Source organism: Pocillopora damicornis, chromosome 6 (assembly GCF_964200805.1).
Source record: "Pocillopora damicornis chromosome 6, jaPocDami1.2, whole genome shotgun sequence".
In the NCBI taxonomy this organism is placed as follows: Eukaryota; Metazoa; Cnidaria; class Anthozoa; order Scleractinia; family Pocilloporidae; genus Pocillopora; species Pocillopora damicornis.
In genome coordinates, this window is record NC_142675.1 from 4,859,403 (window position 1) to 4,883,506 (window position 24,104).

Here is a 24,104-nt window from a genome sequence, read left to right on the forward strand (position 1 = left end):
TCTAGCGAAAGGTACCGGTTTAGTTAATTTCTCTGCGATACACAGTCACTGCCTTCGTAGTTCCCGATCGCTATGTTCTGAAAGCCGCTCTTGCAGATTAAATTATTGAGTACTGCTAAGTAAATGCAAGGAGATCTTAGATGCGACCTCCCTTTGAAAAGGCCTCTATGGAAAAAGAGAGTGTTGTGAAGTGCTATTACGATGCAAGGTTTTTTAAGGTTAGTATTTAAAGATTGTATCAGTCTCACCCCCTTACGATACGTTTCATTGTTGTCTTTCTCCTCTGGTTGTGCAATTACTCGAACTTGAAATTTTGTTTCTAAACTGGTAGTGTTGAGAACTTTATTTTCAGTTCATTAAATTTCACACGTAGAAGTTTTACTGATTATTGTATAGTAGTTGTGCGAGTCTTTTCAAGTTCAGAAGCCCGCAAGGTCGAACTCGTAATCTAAACATTAACAATAGTTTGTGCTGACTCTATTTATGAGGCTTGTTTCTCGAACGAAGACGTTCGTCGGTTGTCATGTTTGGATGTGTTTAGTGAACTTGTATAAAAAATACATTTGACTGGGTCAGAATTTTGAACAAGGGGTTAAACTCTGTAGAGACAGTGAGCGCATTACCCACATATTCACTAATAAGGTACTTTAGAGCGTGCACTACAGTGAATAAAAGAGAGGGACAATTTGGTTAGCTGTAGAAAATGTAATAAAGAATAAGACAACCAGGAGTCTTGGTGCCTCCTGTTAGTGTGGGTTTTCTCAAAAGCTAGTTCTCCCTGGCATTGAACCTTATAGAAGGTTATACAATGGACAACTAACAGACACACAACTACGAGACTGTTGCCAAAGTCGAAATAAAAATGAAGAAAATTTTGAAGCAAAAGGAGAGACGTAAGCATATTTTTGCATTATTTACGATACTACATTTTATTATTCATCGCGAGAAATGTATAGAAAATCTTTGCATGCAATGATACATGGTTCTAATATTTTTCTTACCAAGACAGAATTTCCCCTTACCTAATCAATACAATATCAAACAGGCAAGTGATAAGAAAAAACAAAGATATCAGCTAGGGGATTATTAGTTGATCCAATACCAAATTCTCAGAGCTAACATCATAAGAGTTGTATAGCAGACAGTAAGGAGAATTACTAATGAGATCTTGGGAGTGAAAGTGTTAAGGGAAACACTGAAGTAACGACGAATCCCAAACAAAAAATTGTTTCAGTTGATTTCCTAGCCTTTGTTACCTATTCTGTTCTTTTGTCTTTGTGTTTTTGATTTTATTTTTAGTAAAACAGGAAACGCAAAGTTATTGTTATAGAGATTCAGTTAAAAAAAAAGTGTGCACATATTGATCAAACGATGGCCAAAGATCCTATGTCAATTTGCATATGAACGAAAGAGTGTTCATGTATAATTTTTTTTCACTGAATTGGCTTTCGTTCTCGCCAAGTTTACTCTTTTGCGCCTGAAAAAAAGGCAAAGAAACTTTCCGTACGTTTTTGTCTTCAAAAAAGCTGAAGATAAATAATTGGGTGGTCCTAGCTGTTCAGCGTCAAATTATTTCGCAGATGCTGGTTTTAAAAAAAGCATTTTCTATACTTATTGTATAGCGCCACGCAAAAAAAATTTATTCTGGCTGCTTCTTTTGATATCAATGCGATATGATCTTAACAAAAGCTGAAAAAAAGGCTGTATTCCTAAACTTGAATCATTAGGAATTGAATTAGTTTAGGAAATGTAGAGCTACAAAACCCCGCGTCAAAGCGCTATTCCTATCCCCTGTCAATGCACCATCCATCAAGCATAGGTTGAACTATTTTATCAACAGTTAGGCTAATAGAGACTCTTGAAGAAATATACTGCACCTTTAAACATAAAGGCCAAAGTTGACTACAGATTCTTGAAGTCACATTAAAGAAACAACAATAGGAAACTATATCAATTAATTCATGAGAGAGAGAGCTTTTCGTTTGTGCTCTATTAAACAAGTATTTACTCAGGCACTGTCTTGAGGGGCGTTAAACTACTGCGTTTTATCGAAAGACAAAATCGGCAAATCGATGTCGGATTTCCATTAATAAAAATAAATATGGCGCAAAGAAAACTTTATATGAATTTATAGCTTTGGTTCCGGCGCGGACTTTACTCCTGTGGTTGCTTCGCTTCAAGCGTACATTCTTCTGAAAATAAAGTTAATTCATCGTCCGTTATTTCAGCATGACAGCACGCACTGCAGAAACGTCTCATTATTTCAATGTCATGGACCTGTCAAAAGTACATGGGATCATTTGCATGCAATCAAACTTCGATAAGAGGGCTATGAGGTAAAAATAAAATTGACCTGAACGCGACGGTTCCATAACGAAATTTTGACATTGAAGTGATCCGAAATGTGACGTGTGTTTTCCCATGATTATGCAGGCTATGAAAACACAGTGTAAGGAAACAAATTTAGGAGGAATTTATCTCCCCTTTCTGTGCATTGTTACGATCAACCGTCATAGAATTCCAAATAACAAGCCTTGCGTTGCAAGACGCCATTGACTTAAAGTTAAATTATCATTTTTTTTATTAAACTTAATTGCGTGTTATTTGAACGGCGTATAGAGCCCACTGAAGGTCTGTCATTGATTCACTGCTGCTCATGATCGAGAACAAACCGTCAAATTCACAAGGAAGTAAAATGACATACATAGAACATAATTGCGCAATATCCCCAGATTTCCTTCACTTTCCTAGATTTTCCTACATTAAAATTGTTCATTCCACCGAAGGCAACTTTCTCTTTGGTTCGTCACACTGTTCGTGAGACCACTTGGCTAATTACTCACTAAAACGAGTTTTAAAATACGGAGCATCTGCCTTAAGACTCGCGAGAAAGTACAAAATCTTTTTTTTGAGTTAATCTTGAATTTCCGCACGTAAAGAGGGTTTCCTTTTTGTTTGTTTGCTTTTTTTTATAATCAAGTTTATGAATTAAAATCGACGAGGAGATCTAAAGCAAAAATGAGATTTTTTATAGGAACGGACTGTAAATGCAATATGACATGTCCTAATCTGATGGTAAACGAATAATTATCCCTGTATTCAATAAATTATGGGTAACATTCATAAAAAAATACTATGCCTCTATGTAACCAAACACACATCGATCATATACGGCTGGCTTCGATGACAAATAGCTTCTAAACGGTGTTTAAAAGTTTGACCTCTTGATTGAGCTCTAAGTAGTTTTTTTTTTGCTCTTTAAAGCGGAAGACGTAAGCCCGTGTTGTACGTGTCTTGGAAATTAATATGAGGCATGCTGGATTTGAGATCCATTTGAGAACTCCCACATGCAAACATTTATGTCTGATATTCCTGTGCGGCTGTCAAGAAGAGATGCGACCGAGACCCGCATTAATATTCATGGCAAATCACTTTAATATGGTTAAAAACAGAAGTGATCAGAAGTGATTAGTTCATCAGGGTTCATCAGTCTCGGGCCACTGAATTCTAAAACGGTTGGACTGGGGAAGCAACCTTATCGATCTCCAAAGGTACACCGTGTTTCTTATTTTAGATCAACCTGAAAAAACGCTTGGATCAGTGCGGTTGAAATGTAAATCTTCCTTTAGTACTAAGAGGCTACAAGTCTATTTGCTGACAACGGACCTCAGTGCATTCTATCACAGGTAAGTTGAGTTGCCATGAGACGTTCAATGCTTCTTAACTCACAATAATTTGGAAGGAAACAAGTTGACTTTGTAAGGCGAATATATAGGCATATTGATTTCCTGTTTCCAAACTAATTCTAATAACATTACAGTCCATCAAAAATGGTTAATTAAAAAATTGTTTTTTCCTTTAAATTCACAATCGATTCCTCTCACCACACCCCAGGTTGGTATCGAATAAGATTTTAGGGGGGCCATGGGTGTTCCATTTACTGATTATTTATTCAGCAATAACATTTTTATCCTATTCAACTTTAGCAACAGAAAAAACAGGAACTGAAGATGAAACCAGAAACCGAGTGGATTGTTATCACAGTCCTTTACGCCATCACGATGCTCGTAGCGTTTGCAGGGAATGGTTTCCTCATCTACATCGTGTGGAAGAAACCTGAAGTCAGACCACTGACAAGCTTCATATTCGTCAACATGGCCATCGCTGATTTGCTGCTAACCTTGGTAGTGATACCCTGGTCGATTTCCACAATATATACATACGGTTTGTGGATGATCCCGGGAGTATTTGGAAAAGTCATGTGCAAAGGTGTTGTATACACTATCTATGTAAATTTATCAGCATCCATCCTCTGCCTGACGTTCATGGCGATCGACAGGTACTATGCCATCATTCATCCCCTCCGCCGCAATTTTTGGTTTCGAAAGCCTAAACTAACCGTTCCATTTATTTGGATTTGGTCACTGGTCTCCATGTCCATTTTCCCTGTTATTCAAACCATGGAGGACTACAATAATTCTTCCTATTGCATGCTATCTGTTTACATCTTGGGTGATCCAGATAGGGCTCTTCGAGGAATGTACCTCCTCCTTTTCGTCGTCAACTATCTCATCCCCTTGGCCATTATTTCTTGCCTGTATACCATCACTGCATGGAATTTATGGTTCCATGTTGCACCTGGAGTGAATACTTTGAGAGGAAATCTAGCGCAACTCGAAACCTCCAAGAGAAGAGTGATTCGGATGTTCATTATTGTTACCTGTGCCTTTGCCCTCTGTTGGCTCCCACCACAAGTGGTCTACATGATGATAGTCATTCACGCATCTAAGGCTCACCTACATATACAGCCAATTGTCAGCATTGCGTGTGTTTGGTTTGGACACGTTAACAGTGCCGTTAACCCATGGCTGTACATTTTTCTGAGCACCAAGATAAATATGGCGTTTAATAGGATAGTCAGTAGAAAAAGCAGCCGGTTGCCTTCAAGTCTCACCGTCAAAAGATCAGATGCCGTCTTACCTCCTGAAGATGATCATGAAGCAATCCAGAAAGAATCAAGAGTATAATCTCTCTCACAACATGAAACTTTTTATTACCAATTTGGTAACTGTAAGATCGAAACTTGCTTCAGTAGGATTTGCGTATCACTAATTAGATAATATGATAGAAACTCCTCTATACGGTTTCATAAAAGTTACTGTAGTAATCCGAGTAATTTCATGAGAAATTGATAGTTGCAACTAATTTCGAGAATAACCGTTCTATCAGCTGGTAAGAATAAAAAGGGGGATACGTTGCAGAGTGAACTATAGGAAGAAGCACACTGGCATTGCTTCTGCGATGTTTGAGGCAGTGTGGTGAGAGTGCTGAACTAGTGATCTGGTGGTCACGGGTGAAAGCCCTCTACCTTATTACTCGCTGGATTTGTTCTCGTCTCCCTAAGGTCGATTCCTTAACTCACTTTGTATACAGCCAACTGGTGTGCCCCCTGCTGGCTGGGATTTTTAAACATTATGATTATTTACAATGTCTGTTTCCCAATTTGATTGACATGACCATGAAAGCCCCATGGGGGAATTGGTCAAAAAGGAATTACTGACATGTTTATTCCATACTCAGGCTAGCGGTAATTAAGTGTATTTGCATACCGTTTTCGCGATAAGAATTTAACAAGCTGTTTCAGTTTATAACGAACTGTTTTAAAAGGAGATTTGTAACAGCCTTCGGTTATGACATACGATTAAAGCAAAAGAAATGCCTTTGGACCAAGAATCGTCTCATTCCGTTTAGAGTGGAGCGCGCTAACCACTTGGCCACCCGATCTCCCTTAAGGTTGCAATACTTGTTCTTTCTTTTTCCTCTAAATTTGTTTTGAAATAATATAGTCTTGAACAAAACAAAAAAACTGAAAAGGAAAAGAGAAAATGAAGCTAATTTTCAGGACAGAAGAGTATAGAGAAATGGAGTTCAATTTTCAGAACTATCCAGCAATTTTTTTTGTCGTTGTCGTTGTCGTTGTCAAACGAGGTATTTCACAGTCATTACCGGCGATCTAGCTAATAAGCGAACTAGCTGATTAGCGCGCGCGAAAAGCGCAATTCATCTGTCAGCTATAAATTACTAATTTAGGTTGTTTATTCATAATTTTCTCATCGATACTAACCAATCGTTCCTCACAGTTTTCTTTAATTCTGTAGCACACAATGATAGTTTTAATCCAAGTGAGAGCTCTGTGTTAATTTTGTTTTTTAAGTTTTAAGTGTCACAGGGACAAAATGGGGACAATAAGAAAAAAAAAAGATTTTCAAGGGGAGCTCGGCAATCCTCGACAGAATACCATAGGCAAATATGCACTTTATTTAAAAACGAGCAAGCAGCTGGGAACCTGAAAAATAATCTGAGACTTCGTTAAGAATTTGAAAATCAGACCTTCCCATAGTGCCCTTCCCTATTTCAGGTTATAATAAGCTGTTTTGAAAGGAGATTTGTAAAAGCCTTCGGTTATGACATACACAATTAAAGCAAAAGAAATGCTCATGGACCAAGAATCGTCTCATTCCGTTTAGAATGGAGCGTGCTAACCACTTGGCCACCCGATCTCCCTCAAGGTTGTAATATTGTTCTTTCTTTTTTCTCTGAATTTGTTCTGAAATAATACAATCTTGAACAAAAAAAAACAAACAAATAAACAAAAAATAACTGAAAAGGAAAAGAGAAAATGAACCTAATATTCAGGGGCTTGGACATCTCAGAAGAGTATAGAGAAATAGAGTTCAATTTTCAGAACTATCCAGCAAATTTTTTTGTTCTTGTCGGTGTCAAACGAGGTATTTCACAGTCATTAGCGGCGATCTAGCTAATAAGCGAACTAGCTAATTAACGCGCGCGAGAAGCGCAATTCACCTGTCCGCTACCTACTAATTTGGTTTGTTTATTCATAATTTTCTCATTGATACTAACCAAGCGTTCCTCACAGTTTTCTTTAATTCTGTAGCACACGATGATAGTTTCAGCTGAAATCCAAGTGAGAGCTCTGTGTAATGGGGCGTTAATTTTGTTTTTTAGGTTTCAAGCGTCATAGGCACAAAATGGGGACAATAAGAAAAAATGAGATTTTCAAGGGGAACTCGGCAATACCTCGACAGAGTACCGTAAGAAATATGCACTTTATTTTACAACGAGCAAGCAGCTGAGAACCTGGAAAATAATCTGAGACTTCGTTAAGAATTTGAAAATCAGACCTTCCTATAGTGCCTTAAACTACGGAGCTGCGTTATAAGGCAGTCCAGCATACTAATAAGATCGGCTATCAGTATTTGCTTGAATATTCATCGGAAACTTTCGAAGAGATGGGGGAGACTTTGACCCCTAGTAGGTAGAGTGGGAGCACTCGCCTCCTCACATGCAGTTATGGCCTGAGTTCCACTCCCCAGCGATTCTGGCGATACTTGTGGGTTGACTTGGTTACTATTGTTGTTGTGTTTTTTTCTTTAGCTATCCTAATTTTTCTCCCAATATTGATAACATCTATATCATTTTAGGGTCATTCAGAAAAAGTAAGAATTCCCGTGAAGAAAATAACCGCGATTGCTGTTGGAAAAGAGGTCGAAAAAAGTACAAAACAAGGAACGTCTCAGTGAACACGACGAAAAAAGTATCAAATTCCTAATAGAGGCCATCAATTGCATACCTCTGGCAAATTAGGATGGAGCTGATTTTGAAAATGCCGCTTTCATATATCAAACTCTTTCCCCAGTGCGATGAACATTTGTTTTTCTCGGTTCCAGGTGTACGCAACCACTAACCCCACGTAATGCGCATGCTCTCCGTTACGAATTTCAAAATGGCAGATAAGCCAAAGAGGGAAATGAAAAAAAACAAAGCGATTTTGCAATGAATATTCAACATACACCCTCGTTAGAAAGGCGAATCCACGGAATAAAGATACAAAACTGTATGATCGATATGACCGGCACCTAGGTCACGTCATGGCGGATGGACACACTGACACGAGCTACGCCTCAAACGTTTCTGACTCGTCCTCTAATTTTCACTACGAAGGTAATTCTTTTGACTTCGAACAATATTTATCATACAACGCTGATAAGAAAAGGTTTAGCTGGAATGGAACCCTCGAAGAGCTTGAAAGTTTTGTCGACACAAAACTTTCGCGGTTATCGATGATGGCGACAACGGTTTAAAGACAGAAGTCATACAACAGCTCTGGTGCTATCCTAAAGCTACCGAATGTAACACTTAATTTCTACCGAAACACGAAGACGCTCCAAGTGCAAGGGAAAGCGGCTGAAGATGTAAGAGACATTCTTAATGAACTGATTCAAGATAATTTGCTTGTTGCGGATTTGACCGAAGATACTGCCGAGCACAGCATCGCCTCCGGTATGATCAACGAAGAACACACTTCTTCAGTGAACAACACTTTGATAACTGACCAGAATGACTCTCAAACCGTTAAAAACGAAATTGACAAGCTTTGGAAAGCTATTGACGCCATTAAACGAAAATTTGAATTTCCCGCGAATCTGTCCCAAGTGGATGCGTTGCAACTTGAAATTGATGAATACAAATTTAAGTGCGCTGAGTACGAAGTTAAGATCCAAGAACTTCAACAAGAAAGAGCAAGTTTGATGGAATCTACTAAATTATTTCTTCAGATCTTTCGGTAAGTTCACACGACCCACAACCTGCTTCTGATGACTGGCAAACCGTTACGTCAAACAAGTCTAATAATCCTAAACGAGGGAAGAAGAAAAAGAAAGGCAAAGCCAGTTCCCAGAACCAGCAACTACAAATGGAAAACAATGATACTAGTGAGAACGGCCAAGGGGAGCAAAGACCTAATGAAGGCACAATCATTGTTGGAGATTCGATTGTCAAAGGATTACGCAGGGACTTATTAAGTCGGGCAGCTAAACAGCGCGTAACTGTGAGAAGTTTCTCTGGTGCTACAACCGCTTACATGGAACATTATCTACAACCAAGCTTGGCTAAAAAACCGAAGGCAATAATCCTCCACGTAGGAACAAATGATCTGAACATGACGAGCTTTGCTCACCAAAAGAATTTATGCAAATGAGGCTGAGGCGGATCTGAGATCCGCCTGGCAATTATTAACTGTAAGAGAAGAACTGACTTCGCACCCACAGAACGACCGAGGTGTTGCGGATGAATTTTCAGTAATTACTTTTTTGGCACTTTTCGGCGTCCAAATTGCATGGCGAGAGTAACCCAAAACCTTAAAGCAGACCCTTCTTGTCACAATACGAATGTTTTCCAGATAGGGACACGCGTTAATGTCAGCTCCACTCGCGTGATTGCATTTTTCAAGGTTAAACCCTCGCGTGGATCTAACAACTCAAGTTTACTTTAAAGCGTACAATGTAAGCCAAAGTAATTTTATAATTTAACTCCATGATCGAAATTTTGTTTACAAAGGATAGTAACGGATCGACATCGACCTAGAGCGTCAGCTTCACTCGCGGGGAGTCAACCATTTTCTCTTGCCCCTTGCGCAACATAGAATGCAAATTTGCTGACCCACTCTATTGATACACACAACTCGACAGTCGTTAAGAGTTGAAAAAGATTAAGGTTTTTTACCAAAACCATGTATTTCCGATTTTTAAACGCTAACAAAAATTTAGTAATGGTATGTCCACTCCGGAAAATAATACCGCAAACAACAGCAAGCCCTAACCGCGATGAGAACACTCATGGATCACACAACGCAACAGAACTCATTTTGTTTGTTTGTTTGGGTTTTTTCCGATAATATTGGCCTGTAAAGAAATATATAATGGAGTTTTTTTTGTACCCTCCGCCGGCACCATATAATTGGCTAAATGCTAAGGAAGTAATATACTCTAAAGAGATCATTAAAGGAGTAAAATCTTTAAAATAATTTTTCCTGCTGGGGTTTCCTGGCGTACCACTGCGAACACGGCGAACCTCATGTATAAGGCTGCGAGAAAATAAACAAAGACAAGTAGAAAAAGTTCTTTACTCACAAATCTCTTTTACAATCTACGACCGATTTTACATCTCGTGTCTGAAGCAAGAGTTGGAAATGTAAATGCAATTTAATACGTTACGTGCAGAGGTATTTTACTCGTTGGTAATTTTATTCCTAAATTCGTTATTTATTTTTAATTGAAAAATCACGGGATTTGAGGACAGACACCACCAAGGCAAACACAACATCGACGTAAAAATTACCAGTCAACGGAACGTGCACTTGTGATTTGTAATTAAGTTAAGGTTGGTTGGTCATCTAAACAGGAAAACTATCTTTTTCTATTAAAACAAACATTGCTTTTTCATCACGGCTTTTCGCGGTTAACGTTCAATTAAATCTGCAAAGGAAAAAAAATCAAGACAAGTAAATCTAATTATGTCGCAATTCAAAATTAGTTTGTCATAAGATGAAAACGCACAGTCTAAAATGAAACAACTCCAAAAGAGAGACAGAACCAAATAAAAAAAAAAGGAAAGATTTTGCCTTCAGATAACAAAAGCCCAAATAGGACTGACCACCCAAGAGAGACAGAACCAGGTGAAAAAAAAGGGAAAGGTTCTGCCTTCAGATAACAACAGCCCAAACAGGACTGACTACCCAAGACGGACAGAACCAGGTGAAAAAAAAAGGAAAGGTTCTGCCTTCAGATAACAACAGCCCAAACAGGACTGACTACCCAACAGAGACAGAACCAGGTGAAAAAAAGGGAAAGGTTCTGCCTTCAGATAACAACAGCCCAAATAGGACTGACTACCCAAGAGAGACAGAGCCAGGTGAAAAAAAGGGAAGGTTCTGCCTTCAGATAACAACAGCCCAAATAGGACTGACTACCCAAGAGAGACAGAGCCAGGTGAAAAAAAAGGGAAAGGTTCTGCCTTCAGATAACAACAGCTCAAATAGGACTGACTACCCAAGAGAGACAGAGCCAGGTGGAAAAAAAAAGGAAAGGTTCTGCCTTCAGATAACAACAGCCCAAACAGAACTGACTACCCAAGAAAGACAGAACCAGGTGAAAAAAAGGGAAAGGTTCTGCCTTCAGATAACAACAGCCCAAACAGGACTGACTACCCAACAGAGACAGAACCAGGTGAAAAAAAGGGAAAGGTTCTGCCTTCAGATAACAACAGCCCAAATAGGACTGACTACCCAAGAGAGACAGAACCAGGTGAAAAAAAGGGAAAGGTTCTGCCTTCAGATAACAACAGCCCAAACAGGACTGACTACCCAAGAGAGACAGAACCAGGTGAAAAAAAGGGAAAGGTTCTGCCTTCAGATAACAACAGCCCAAATAGGACTGACTACCCAAGAGAGACAGAACCAGATGAAAAAAAAGGGAAAGGTTCTGCCTTCAGATAACAACAGCCCAAACAGAACTGACTACCCAAGAGAGACAGAACCAGGTGAAAAAAAAGGAAAGGTTCTGCCTTCAGATAACAACAGTTCACATACGAATGACAAAACCGGGAAAAAAATTAAAAAATGAAGGTTCTTCCCTCACGGAGATAAGTCTGATTACACAAGAAATAACAAAAGAACGAGAGTATCTTCAGGATTCTACTTTCGAAACTGCGAAATAGTACAGTACGATTAGTAAGAAAACACACTAACCTGCCAAGAGCGCGTCATCTTATAGGGAAGGAATATTTGAGCTGTGATGTCAGGGTTCATTCCATAATTAGTTCATCTTGCTCATGTTAGGTTTCAACAGTTTGATAATACACCATGTGATTTTAAGCATCTGTCACCTAACTATCACAGAAATAATTCCTTCTCTTGCTTCGAAAGCACAGAAGTAAAGGTAAACCTTGCTTTGCTGATTAAATGGTTTGGGCATCATCATTTTCGACTCAAAGGTTATTAAGCAGCGAGATTTATCGCGCGTCATCATATAGCTCTAGACAGAAAATTATCAGGCATACAACCTTATCTAAAAGCCAAATTGGACAGGCCAGCGAGTAGAATTTCTTCCTCGCGAAGTTTTACACAGTTAAGATCTTACCTTAAGGAAAGAACGATGGCCCCTTTTCGCAGATACCGCCGAATATACTCGTACCTTCGCACAGAATTTTTGCGGGATAAGTTCCTGCGCTTACCTGATGATTGGGACTACTGTCTATTTTATACTGAAAGAACTCCTCAGTATGGACGCCAGAAAAGTATTATCAAAATATCTACCCAATCGTTTCAAGTGTTAAATGATACTCTTGTATCTCCAGAACATACTGCAGTCGAAATCTCTCTTGAAAACAAGGTCCTTACCGAGCGGCTCACCGGCTTCCATGTTGACTTAGGGTCAAAGGTCTGATCAGAGTGAAATATAAGTTGGCTAACACAATTTAATTTTGGTACTGTCGTGACAGAACAGATAATCGCTCTTTGCGTCACAAACCAATAAATCTGTAGATCACGAACAAAACATGCTGGGTACAATAACTGTTACTTGATAGTCATGTCACGCACTACAACCAGGCTATCCTCAAATGCCATGACACAATACGGCTTAGCTAAGCCGTTCTTGTCGCTGAATCATTCTACAATTATGAAAATTGCCATTCACGCCATGAATGCGTAGTTATCTCCTAAGAGAAAATTGTGCAAAAGAGTCCTAAATTTACGTAGCTCTCCTAACGCGCAAGCCGCGCGGATCCTCGCGCCTGTTTACATTTTAATTGTTAACGTCAATTAATTTCACGCTCGAAGCCAAACACCTCGCTTTCACTTGCTAATTGAGCCCTCTCGCTTTACTTTGACAAGCCTATGGATCATTTTACGCATCCCTGGTGAGAATTCTTTTCTTGAGCAAAGCTCGTCATGACTTCATCCTCTGCTCGGAATGTGGCGGAGAAAATTGTCGACCTGGGGAATATAATTGCTACAAACTCTCCTAACACTAGTGTAACCATTTCTGCAATCACACAAAGATCAGATGAAGAATCGCTAAAGATCAAAGTAAAGGACTGCAACAAAGTTTTAAGAACATTTTGTAATCAGAATGGTTGGGGCTTTGCCGAACACTTGAACATCGACGAAACATGTCTGAACAATTACAAACTCCACCTTAACAAGAAAGGTATTGCTATTTTAGCGAGTAATTTTGTAAATAATATAGTTCATTGATATGATTCTTACTTGACTACTGTGGCGACAGCTAACCTCACTGCCACCTCTAGCGCCCGGATCAAGTCAACTCTAATGCCGAAGTGTCGTGGATTTAAAATGGCTAGTTTGAATATCACCAGTCTTTTGAAACATATTGACGAACTTCGCGTTTTTCTAAATGATCAAAACATCGACGTTCTAGCCATAAATGAGACCAGGCTAAATGAAAGTATTTTTGACCAGGAGGTAAAAGTCCAGGGTTATGATATAATACGCCGTGACAGGTCAACAAATGGCAGGTTTGGTGGTGGCGTATGCTTTTACATTCGTTCAAACATAAGCTATTCTGTACGCACAGATTTGGACAGTGAGCTCCTGGAAATAATATCAATTGAAATTCGTAAACACAACTCAAAACTGTTTGTTATTACTTCATGGTACAGACCCCCAAATTCACTCCATGAACTTTTCACGCACATCAACACATTATTAGGCAAATTAGATTCTGAAAACGTAGAATATTTTCTCATGGGAGATCTAAATTGTGACTTGCAATCCAAAGACAATGGAAATGTAAGAGCTCTTCTGAACATAACAGACATTTATAGATTGGAACAACTCATTAACGAACCTACTCGAATTACACCTTTTACAAGTACTTTAATTGATCTGATTTTCACAAATCGGCCAGAGAATGTGTATCGTTCGGGGGTGTCTCATGTCGCCATAAGTGACCACAGTTTAATTTATGCGTATCGAAAAATTTCAATTCCGACTTTCTCCAAAGGAGTTAACTTGATAACATATAGACAGTTTAAACATTTTAATAGCGCAAATTTTTACGCGGACATTCTAGCTCAACCTTGGGATGAAATAAAGCAATTATATGATCCTAATGATATGTGGAGGAGGTGGAAAGAATTATTCCTGAATGTATGTGAAAAGCAAGCACCGACGAAGACCAAACGGACACGAGATTCTAAATCCCCATGGATAACCGCTATTCTGAAAAAGCGGATGAATTTCAGAGACCGCCTCAAAAGAAAGGCTATTAAGACAAAGGATCCAGTTATTTGGGACCAATTTCGAATAGTTAAAAATCAAGTTAACGGGGAAATTAATAGTTCGAAAAAAGCTTATTATGAAAATGCCTTTAACAATTGTTGTGGAGATTAAAGGAAAACATGGAAAACAATCAATGAACTGACCTCACGAAAGTCCACTAAAACTGTTATTAATGAGATGGAATATAATGGGGTAAATTCTGGAGATCAAACGGATATAGCAGAAATGCTAAACTCCTTTTTCACAGAAATTGGGCCAGGCCTTAGTAGAGACGTGTCAGAAGTTGATAAATCCTTCGAAGAATTTCTTATTGAAACTGATAAAAATTTTGTTTTTGAAAAAACAACACCAACACATGTCTTTGCACTACTATCAAAGCTTTGCAAGTCAAAGGCAACTGGATTAGATAATATCTCAGCAAAACTTCTAAGGGAATGACCTGATGTTCTAGCGGAATCTCTTACTCATCTATTCAATCAATCCATAATGACTGGCATCTTTCCCGATGAGTGGAAATCTACCAGAGTCACTCCATTGTATAAAAATTCTGGAAAGCGCTCTGATCCGACTAATTATCGACCAATATCAATAATTCCAGTTGTGGCCAAAGTCTTTGAACGGATAATTTACGATCAGCTTTATCGTTATTTAACTAACAACAACTTTCTCTCGTGCCATCAATCTGGTTTTCGGTCTTTGCATTCCACGCTCACAGCACTTATCGAAGCTACAGATAGTTTGGCAATGGATATAGACCGTGGTCTTGTTAATGCCGTAGTGTTTTTAGACCTCAAAAAGGCATTTGATACAGTAGATCACGATATTGTGCTACGAAAATTGCAATACTATGGGATTTGTTGGACCAGTCATCAATGGTTTGCTTCTTATTTAGATAATCGAACACAGATTTGCCATATAAATTCTTGTAAGTCAACTCCGAAATATCTAAGATGTGGTGTTCCCCAGGGAACAATTTTGGGACCCCTTCTGTTTTTAATATATATTAATGACCTACCACATTGTCTGACATATTCGGAACCCAGAATGTACGGAGATGATACCAGCCTGACGCTTGCCAGTACTGACTTTGATCATATAAATTATTGCCTTAATTACGACCTGAGTGATGTGTACGAATGGCTGAGTGCTAACAAGCTTACCCTAAATATGACAAAAACTGAGTTTATGCTTATTGCACCAAGGCAGAAGTTATCACAATTTACGGAAAGTCCTTCTCTTACTATAAACGAAATCGCAACAGAACAAGTAACCTCCGCTAAGTCCCTTGGAGTTTATGTCGATCAAAATATCAACTGGGAGTGACATCTCTAAGAAGATAGCTTGTGCCATTGGTGCAATTAAACGAATTCGGCACCTCACTCCATTTAATGTTCTAATTAAAGTCTATAATAGCCTTGTTCAACCACATTTTGATTATTGTAATGTAGTGTGGGGAAACTGTAACAAGGGCCTTTCTGAAAAACTGCAAAGGCTTCAAAATCGGGCAGCTCGCATTCTAATGTCTGCGAGCTATGATAGTAATTTAGATGATTTGTTCCGGGCACTAGGGTGGCGAAGACTCTACTATCAAAGATTGGAACAAAAATCTATCTTAATGTATAAAACTTTACATGGTATGACACCAGATTATCTGAGATCAAGATTTGTATATCGTGACAATATAAGTGCTTATCGTTTAAGGAATACGGAAAACAAATTAGTTCTTCCACAACCTCGAACTGATTATCTTAAGAGAAGTTTTTTGTACAGCGGAGCTCACTTGTGGAACGACTTACCCTTAGACCTAAGACAAGCGTCTTCACTGACCGATTTCAAATCTAAATTAAGTCGCCACAGTTTAAAGTAACATCTTAATTTTAAGTAAATTTTAGACACCGCCTCCATGAAAAGCAGATTTTTTTATTTGTTTCTTTTATTTGAATTGTTATTATTAGATTTTATTATAGTTAGGAAGATAGATATACCATTATAGATAATTAACAACTGATGGAAATACCGTGTATAAATAAAGTTATCTTATCTCTTATCTTATCTTATATTAAATCGATACCGAGGGCCCGTTGCCAACTTGCTAAGAAGTGCATTTAATTGCCATCCGCCACGATCACTAGCTTTCTTGACAGCTTTCTGACGACAGTTACTTTCTTTCTGAAGACTTCTGATATGCGGCTATTGATTATTACACCTCGTATACCCGATTGCTCAAACACTTTGTTTACGATTGTTGAAAAGACCGACTCATGGTTCTCCGTCTTCGTCTTTACATTGCTTTGCAATAGTATAGATTAGTAAGCTGAAACGAAAAACTAATCAGGGAAGTTTACGAAAGATCCAGCAAACAAGCTTAAAAAAGGCTTTTATTTAGACTTCATACTTCAACGAACTTCACAAATCTTACTTGTTTATCTTGTAAGTAAATGATGGCAAGGTTAATTCTCGAAGCGCTTTCTGAGTTTCCCGATCCCTCTTCTACTGCTTTCACGCTTTACATAACAGGAAAAAATCAAAAGGAGGAAGATACAGCTGTTTTGAAACGCCATTTGACGAGGGTAAATCTGCTTTTTGTCCGACACTTTACACATCAAAACAAAGGAAATTTGTTCCTCTTTTTGATTCTGGCGGTACATTTTTAATTTGCGCCTGCGTAAAAGAGATATAGCCCGAGACCCTTCGCTCGGTCGTGTTTTGATCAAAAACGCCTTGTTAATTTCACGCAACCGTTCGGAGAAAAGGTAAAAATGACGAGGGAAAAACTTTACCTTCAAGTTAGAAAATTAGCGAAATAGGAAGCCACAATATTATAGTTTAATATTTCAGAGGTACATTGAGCGCTTTTTCCGTAGAGAATCCGCACGATGGTAAAACATTCGAAAATTACACTCGATTTGAGTGGGGTGTTGAAGTGGGCGTGGTCACTACATTCATGTTAAGACTATTTGTACCCCATGAGTTTGATATGTTAACCCTCCAGCCGGGCAGTTAATTGTTATAGCAGGAAAGGGTGATTGAGAATATTACTTTTCAGAGGATGGCAGCAACAATATAACTTGTAAATGTGTTCGCAAACCCTGGCTGATGTACCTCTGGAACAAAGCTCTTAGAGATTAAATTGTTGAGTACTGATAAGTAAATACAGGAAAATTTTGGATGCGACCTCCCTTTGAAAAGGCCTCTATGGAAAAAGAGAGTGTTGTGAAGTGCTATTACGATTCAAGGTTTTTGAAGGTTAGCATTCAAAGATTGTGCCATTCTTAGCCCCTTACGAAAGGTTCCGTTGTTGTCTTTCTCCTCTGGTTGAGCAATTACTCGAACTTGAAATTTTGTTTCTAAACTTTATTTTGAGTTTTCTAAATTTCACCCGTAAAAGTTTTAGCTGATTATTGTACAGTCGTTGTGGGAGTCTTATCAAGTTCAGAAGCCTGCAAGGTCGAACTCGTAATTTTAACATTAACAATAGTTTGTGCTGACTCTATTTTTGAGGCTTGTTTCCCTGTTTGGTCATGTTTGGATGTGTTTAGTGAACTTGTTTAAAAAATACATTTGACCGGGTCAGAAGTTTGAACAAGGGGTTAAAACTCTGCAAAGAAAGTCAGCGCACTACCCACATGTTCACTAACAAGGTACTTTAGAGCGTGCACTACAGTGAGTAAAAGAGAGAGACAATTTGGTTAGCTATAGAAAATGTAATAAAGAAGAGGAGAACTAAGAGTCTTGGTGTCTCTTGATTGTGTGGGCCTTCTCAAAAGCTAGTTTTCCCCGTCATTGCATCTTTACAGAAGGTTAAACAATGGACAACTAACGAAGTTTCTCAGACACCCAACAACTAGAATGTTGCCAAAGTCAAAATAAAAATGAAGAAAGTTTTGAAGCAAAAAGGAGAGACGTAAACATATTTTTACATTGTTTACGATACTTTACTTGATTATTCATCGCAAGAAATGAGGAGGAAATCCCTGTATGGGTCTTCTCAAAAGATAGTTTTCCCTGTCATTGTATCTTTACAGAAGGTTATACAATGGACGACTAACGAAGTTACCCAGACACCCAACTACGAGACTGTTGCCAATGTCGAAGGAAAAATGAAGAAAGTTTTGAAGCAAAAAGGAGAGACGTAAACATATTTTTACATTGTTTACGCTAATTTATTTGATTATTCATTGCTATAAATGTATAGAAAATCCCTGTATGCAATGACGCATGGTTCTAATATTTTTCTTACTTAACCCTTTAACTCCCATGAGTGACCAAGACAAAATTTCTCCTCACCAAATTAATACAATATTAAACAGGCAAGTGATGAGAAAAAAAATATATCAGCTAAGGGATTATTAGTTGATTCAATACCAAATTCTCAGAGAGAACATCATAAGAGTTGTATTGCAAACAGTAAGGAGAATTACTAATGAGATCTTGGATGTGAAAGGGTTGAGGGAAACACTGAAGTACCGAGGAATTCCAAACAAACAATTGTTTCAGTTGATTTCCTAGCCTTTGTTACCCATTCTGTTCTTTTGACTTTGTGTTTTTGATTTTATTTTTGGTATAACAGGAAACGCAAAGTTACTGTGAGAGAAATTCAGTTAAAAAAAAAAAACGTGCACAGAGTAATCAAACGATGGTGGAGTGTTAACAAGGTCACCTTCAGCCTCACTCTAAATCAAAGGCTTGGCAACTAAGTACACAACTGTCAAATGGCCTATTCAAAGGCAAATAGATTGTCTAGAAATCCTGAAAGACTGCAAACGTTGTGGAAATGCATAATTAAGTACCGTATTGATAAAGTAAATGACACAATTATTAGGTTATTCAATTCAGCATCCCGCTGCATGATCCTTCACTATGAAGGTTTATGCCGAAAAGTGGGACATTTCGCTCTGATGCCGGCTCCTGCGCACTTTGTGCTTTGCCATAAATCCGAGCGAAAAAAACTCGTTCTGTAACATGCAGTGCGGCCCTCGAACTCGGTTAGTAAGAGGTATCTCGTGCTCTCCAAACTTCCCGCGTACATCCATACCTCGATGTACGCACGCTAAGCATGGACCAATTCTTTATGAATCTGACAATTTGGAACATCCTGTTTACGACGGTGATCGATATTTTTTCGTTGAGGTCAATTCTGTCCCTAAGTAAGTATTCTGAGAAAGATAGTTAGGACGTTTATTATACAAATTTGTCGAAACGTCCACAGATCGAGAGACAAGCGGAGCAACTGCGTCAGTTTTCACCTTTAATGAAAAAACCCTGAGAAATCAGTCACATTTGAAAACGCTTTATTGTAACATAGCGTGCGTGCTTGCTTGAGATCAATTCTGTCTTGAAGTAAGTATCCTGAGAAAGATAGTTAGTAAGTTTATCATACAAATTTGTCGAAGCGTCCACAGATCGAGAGACAAGTGAAGCAACTGCGTCAGTATTTACCTTTAATGAAAAAAGCTCGAGAAATCAGTCACATTTGAAAACGCTTTATTATAACATAGCGTGCGTGCTTGCCCTATATAAGTCCTATTGAGCTGCTATGAACAAAATCTTTATTTACGCACGCCCGTGCGTAAATAAGATGACGTGAGCGTTTTTTTTACTTGGCTTCAGAGTTTCCGTCCTGTTAAGCTGCAGTGCAGTTTTCCTTCACTTTGAAACATGGAAGAAACCAGCGAGGAACTGCCCCATTTTTCTATCGGCATTGTCCTTTTAGGCCCTCATCCAACAAGCAACAAAAATAAAGCCGAAAAAACTCGCAAGTTGCACGTTTCGCAAATTTGTCGGAAGACCAGCTGCAGCAAATTTTGACCGAAAGACATTTACTGAGAACAAAAAAAGTCACCAAGTGGTCATTAAGCAATGTTTAAAAAACGAGCAGGAGTGTTTTATCGGGTTTAAAACCACGAGGCGTAGCCGAGTGGTTTTTGACCCGATAAAATACGGGAGTTTTTTGAACGGCTTCAAAAACATTCTTGGAAAAGCGTGTGTCAAGAGAGTTCATAACAATTATGCTTTTGTTAACGTTTGAAATTAGCATACGAGAAAAACATGTTGATAATTATTTAATATTCATAAGTCACGTGCAGTGTCTTTATAACTGATAAACACCGCATACTAATAAGGATGAGGTTTGTCGATATAAAGTCACTGCACGTGATGTATTATCCACCATTTGATAGGTTAATGGGATTATGAATTATTATGAGTTTTTGAACAACATTTAAAGGTAAAATTTCCGCTTTTATTGTTGTTTTTAAATTTGTTCAACCTGGGGAATAAAGTACACAGTTGTTAATTGGGAATTTACTAAGACCAAAACAATCACAATTGCACTCTATCACAATAAAAGGCTTCTTTGCGCAGATCCTTGTTGTCGCTCTGTTTGCTATAAAAGAATTTGCTCATGCTTTTAGCTGTTCGTATATCGAGTTATGGATGCACTTGAGAAAATAACGTAACGTCAGAAGAGCGGTGTTCTTTTAGTTTACTGTTATGTTTAGATCTAGATTTGATGCGCCATAATGTACTGCACCATTACCTAAAAATAACAATTTGGTCATCATCAACTATAACTGTCGTGGTCTCCATTTAGGGCAGCAGAGGTTTCCATATGTCAGACACGTTCACCCAGACTATAGGCGGTAGATATAATCCAATGATCAACAATCATTGTCAATATGTGTTTTTTAGCGTTCGACTTTACAAAATATTCAGTTAGTTTGGGTTTCCTTATTTCTTGTTTACAAAGCGTTATCCATCTAAAATGGAACTTGCAAAATAACCATCGAAGGCCATCTTAGATTAAAAATTTGAAATACGTCTTCGGGTCAGTGAAAATAACGAAATTTTTACATTTGGGATTTATTTGGCAAGGAAATTGGGTATTTAAGATCTAGGACTGTAAATATTATAAATGAAGGAGAAAACAAGATATGGGAGTTTCGTCAGTTGGATTCGAAAAGACAGATCGGAAAAGCTAGATAAGACACCCACTGTAATCCGCTGTAACAATAATTTAACCATGTAAACATATTTTCCAAAATTCTGATAACAAGAAAGTCTTAACGAAAACCGTGTTACCAAGCAATACATACGAAATAAAAAATTATAACAAATTGAACATTCTCAGTTATCTTGAAAACTGATAAGTCCTTAAAAAATATCCATAGTGATGGCGTAGGCATTCTGCACGCAAAAAAAGTAGCATATAAAGAAGTAAACATATTTTCAGTAATTTGTATAAAAAAAGGGTACGGTATGCTACCACGCAATCAAAACAAAATAGGAAAAAAGATTAGACGTAATTCGAAATTGAAACTGTAAAAATTTGAAATAAAGATGTCATCAAGGTGTTTTATAACATAGCTAGTAAATTTGTCTGATTAAATTTAATTGTGCGATCGTGCTTCATATCCCTATTATGCACGCTCATGACGTCAGCAAAGACATCCCTCGAGAAAAAAATTTGCCTTCGGTTTGAAAATGTTATAAAACAATTGGTTCTCGGCTACGCCTCGAGAAACTCCTATGCATCTTTCGTGCTCTCCAAACTTCCCGCGTGCTTAATATCTCGATGAACGCACGCTGACATATGAACCAATTGTGATTGGTTGAATTTTACGCAGCAATCTCCATGCTTGAATCTTCACTCATCGTGGATTCACTGGACGGCCTCTCTTTTTGAAGTAGGAAACATTTAAAAAAGTGTAAGCGAAATTAAAAACAGGTTTGTGAAAACATTATGAGTGGAAGACACATTTGATATTGGTAATTTTCAGCTATTTATTTAGGATCGTATGTGTGTGATAATTATAACTATCCTGTCAATGTTGCCTCATCAGCGCGTCGAAAGTGTCTCGAATCGGGATATTGTTTAAGGTAGACGATGTTTTAATTTAGGAATATTTACTTTTCTTTCTCAAGATATTACTTTTCGTCATTTTCCATCACTTGCCGTAAGATGACAAACCAGGTTTTAAGAGGAGAAGACAATAGGATTGGTTCCGTACTGCATACAGTCGACTTTTCACTCTTGATCACGCTGAAAAAAAACAAAACAAAAAAAAAAAAACGGAAAAACCTGAAGAACTGAGGTTCGAGTTCTCACCTGGTTATGATATTCTAATTTCTCCCTTGCCCCGCCTTCGTGAAAAATGGCTTAACTCTTTTTACAGAAACGTTTTTGACTGATTTATAAGTCCGATGCATATGTCATCAGACGTTATAATTTGCATATCTTGGGAAGAGAGGAAATAAATTTGTAGATGGTCAGTGCTAACAACAGCAATTTGTAATTTCAAGTTTTCCACATGTTCGTGGATGAGACGAAAGTTGTAATAACAAACACGTGCCATAGGAACCACAGCCCAGTGTGACACTCATGTGAGTTACTACTGAAGAGACCCACGGCAATATTTGTGCTTAAATATTGATTATCGGGACGCCAACGAGGAGTCTGTCCTCCAATTGAACATTAGTGATGAGTGTGATTTATCTTGTTATACAAAGCTATGGCGGAGTCAGTATAACGAGTGTTTATCAGGTGTATAACTTTACAGAAAAATCTGTCAGACATAGAAGTCTTTCTCGTATTTTTGTTTTCTTTTGTACCTTTGCCCTCTAGGAAAAGATCGCCACGCTGGCTTTACGAAACTGCTCGAATTTATTAAAGGAAAGGAGGTAAAAGTTTTGGCAAAAAATTTCAAATTTCAGTTGTTTCTAATAATCATTACGGAAGTGCTAGTTGATGGAGAAGTTAGGTAAAGTTTCTTAAAATTAAAAAGAGTATGCCATTGAAAGATTTCGATAACAATTCCGAGTCAATTTATGATAATGAAAGAAAATACGCCGATTTTTTTTACTTGTTTCGTCATTTCTCTATCTGAAGTTGAGCAGCGTGAGGAAGTTCATAGGTATTATCAATCAAGCTTTCAGAGCAGGGAATAATTTTGTAAGTATCCTAAATCGGTCGGGTGTTCGGTCACACTTTAAGAGGTTGGCTTGCGAAATCTCTAGAGTTGGTTACGTCACGTAAAACCTTTCCATATAAAAATTACAATTGGAAACCTTTTAATTTTGATGGGTTTATTAATTATTATCGGCTTGACGCGTCTGAAAGTCGTGATACTAAAATTATCTTTTATCTGTTTTTATTATTTTTTTTTTGCATGAAAAATAAGACACGTGCATTGTGTCTGATCATAGTTTCTCTTCTCACCAAGCCTCTATGACCTTCGAAACATAAAATGTCATTTTCTAAATGGGCAACGAACTGTGGGTTCGTTTTTTGTTCGGAGCCCGTTGAGAAGTGATTTGGCCTCTAAAAATTCAAGCACTTGAAAGCGAGACTTCTTGAAAACTTCAAATTTACTAATCTACAGATAAACATTAACTATAGGGAATTTTGGGTCAAATGCATCTATTAGTGCTGCATGACACAAAAAGGTTAACACGAGGACGTAAAGTGTGAAAAAAGTGGGATGATATATCTGAATAAATTCCGACTCCATGCTTTTCCTTTGTTCTGAAAAACCAGAAGAGTCGTCATTACGGACATAAATGCGATGTTTGTCTTTCCAAACCGATTTACATCAGAGTTGCAATCCTTTTAAGGTCTTTAAACCCTCCTAATGTAGCTAGGTTAAAAATTGATCACGTAGGCATCGTCGTTTGATACAAGCACTTTGTTCAACCGTACCTACAATTTCCAGGCATAAATTCGTTGTTTTAAGTTGCTACATAGCACATTAATTGACTATTCCTCGTTCTTTCATCCTTTGCTAAGCCAACCGAGCCACCATATATATAGACCTAAGAGTAAACACCCACATCCATTATTCCTCGTTCTTTCATCCTTTGCCGAGTCAAACGAGTCACCAGTAAAACCACCAAAGACTTGACGCGTATGTTCGTTATTCTTCGTTCTTTCTTCCTCTGTGGGTCA

General features: G+C 38.0%; 2 protein-coding genes across 2 annotated transcripts; both read left to right on the top strand.

Moving 5' to 3' along the window:
- The first annotated feature begins 4,154 nt into the window (after positions 1 to 4,154).
- LOC113664491 (allatostatin-A receptor-like) lies at positions 4,155 to 5,027 on the top strand. Its single transcript, XM_027180098.2, has one exon. It carries the CDS (start codon positions 4,155 to 4,157, stop codon positions 5,025 to 5,027), a length of 873 nt encoding a protein of 290 aa, XP_027035899.2.
- Positions 5,028 to 13,050: 8,023 nt separating this feature from the next.
- Positions 13,051 to 14,584, top strand: LOC149043569 (uncharacterized). Its single transcript, XM_089210056.1, has one exon. It carries the CDS (start codon positions 13,190 to 13,192, stop codon positions 14,270 to 14,272), a length of 1,083 nt encoding a protein of 360 aa, XP_089066182.1. The 5' UTR covers positions 13,051 to 13,189; the 3' UTR covers positions 14,273 to 14,584.
- Positions 14,585 to 24,104: the final 9,520 nt, after the last annotated feature.

Bases quoted from the DNA above. Each gene is read 5' to 3' on its own strand.
- LOC113664491 (XM_027180098.2), top strand. From the start codon at position 4,155: ATGGCCATCGCTGATTTGCTGCTAACCTTGGTAGTGATACCCTGGTCG.
- LOC149043569 (XM_089210056.1), top strand. From the start codon at position 13,190: ATGCCGAAGTGTCGTGGATTTAAAATGGCTAGTTTGAATATCACCAGT.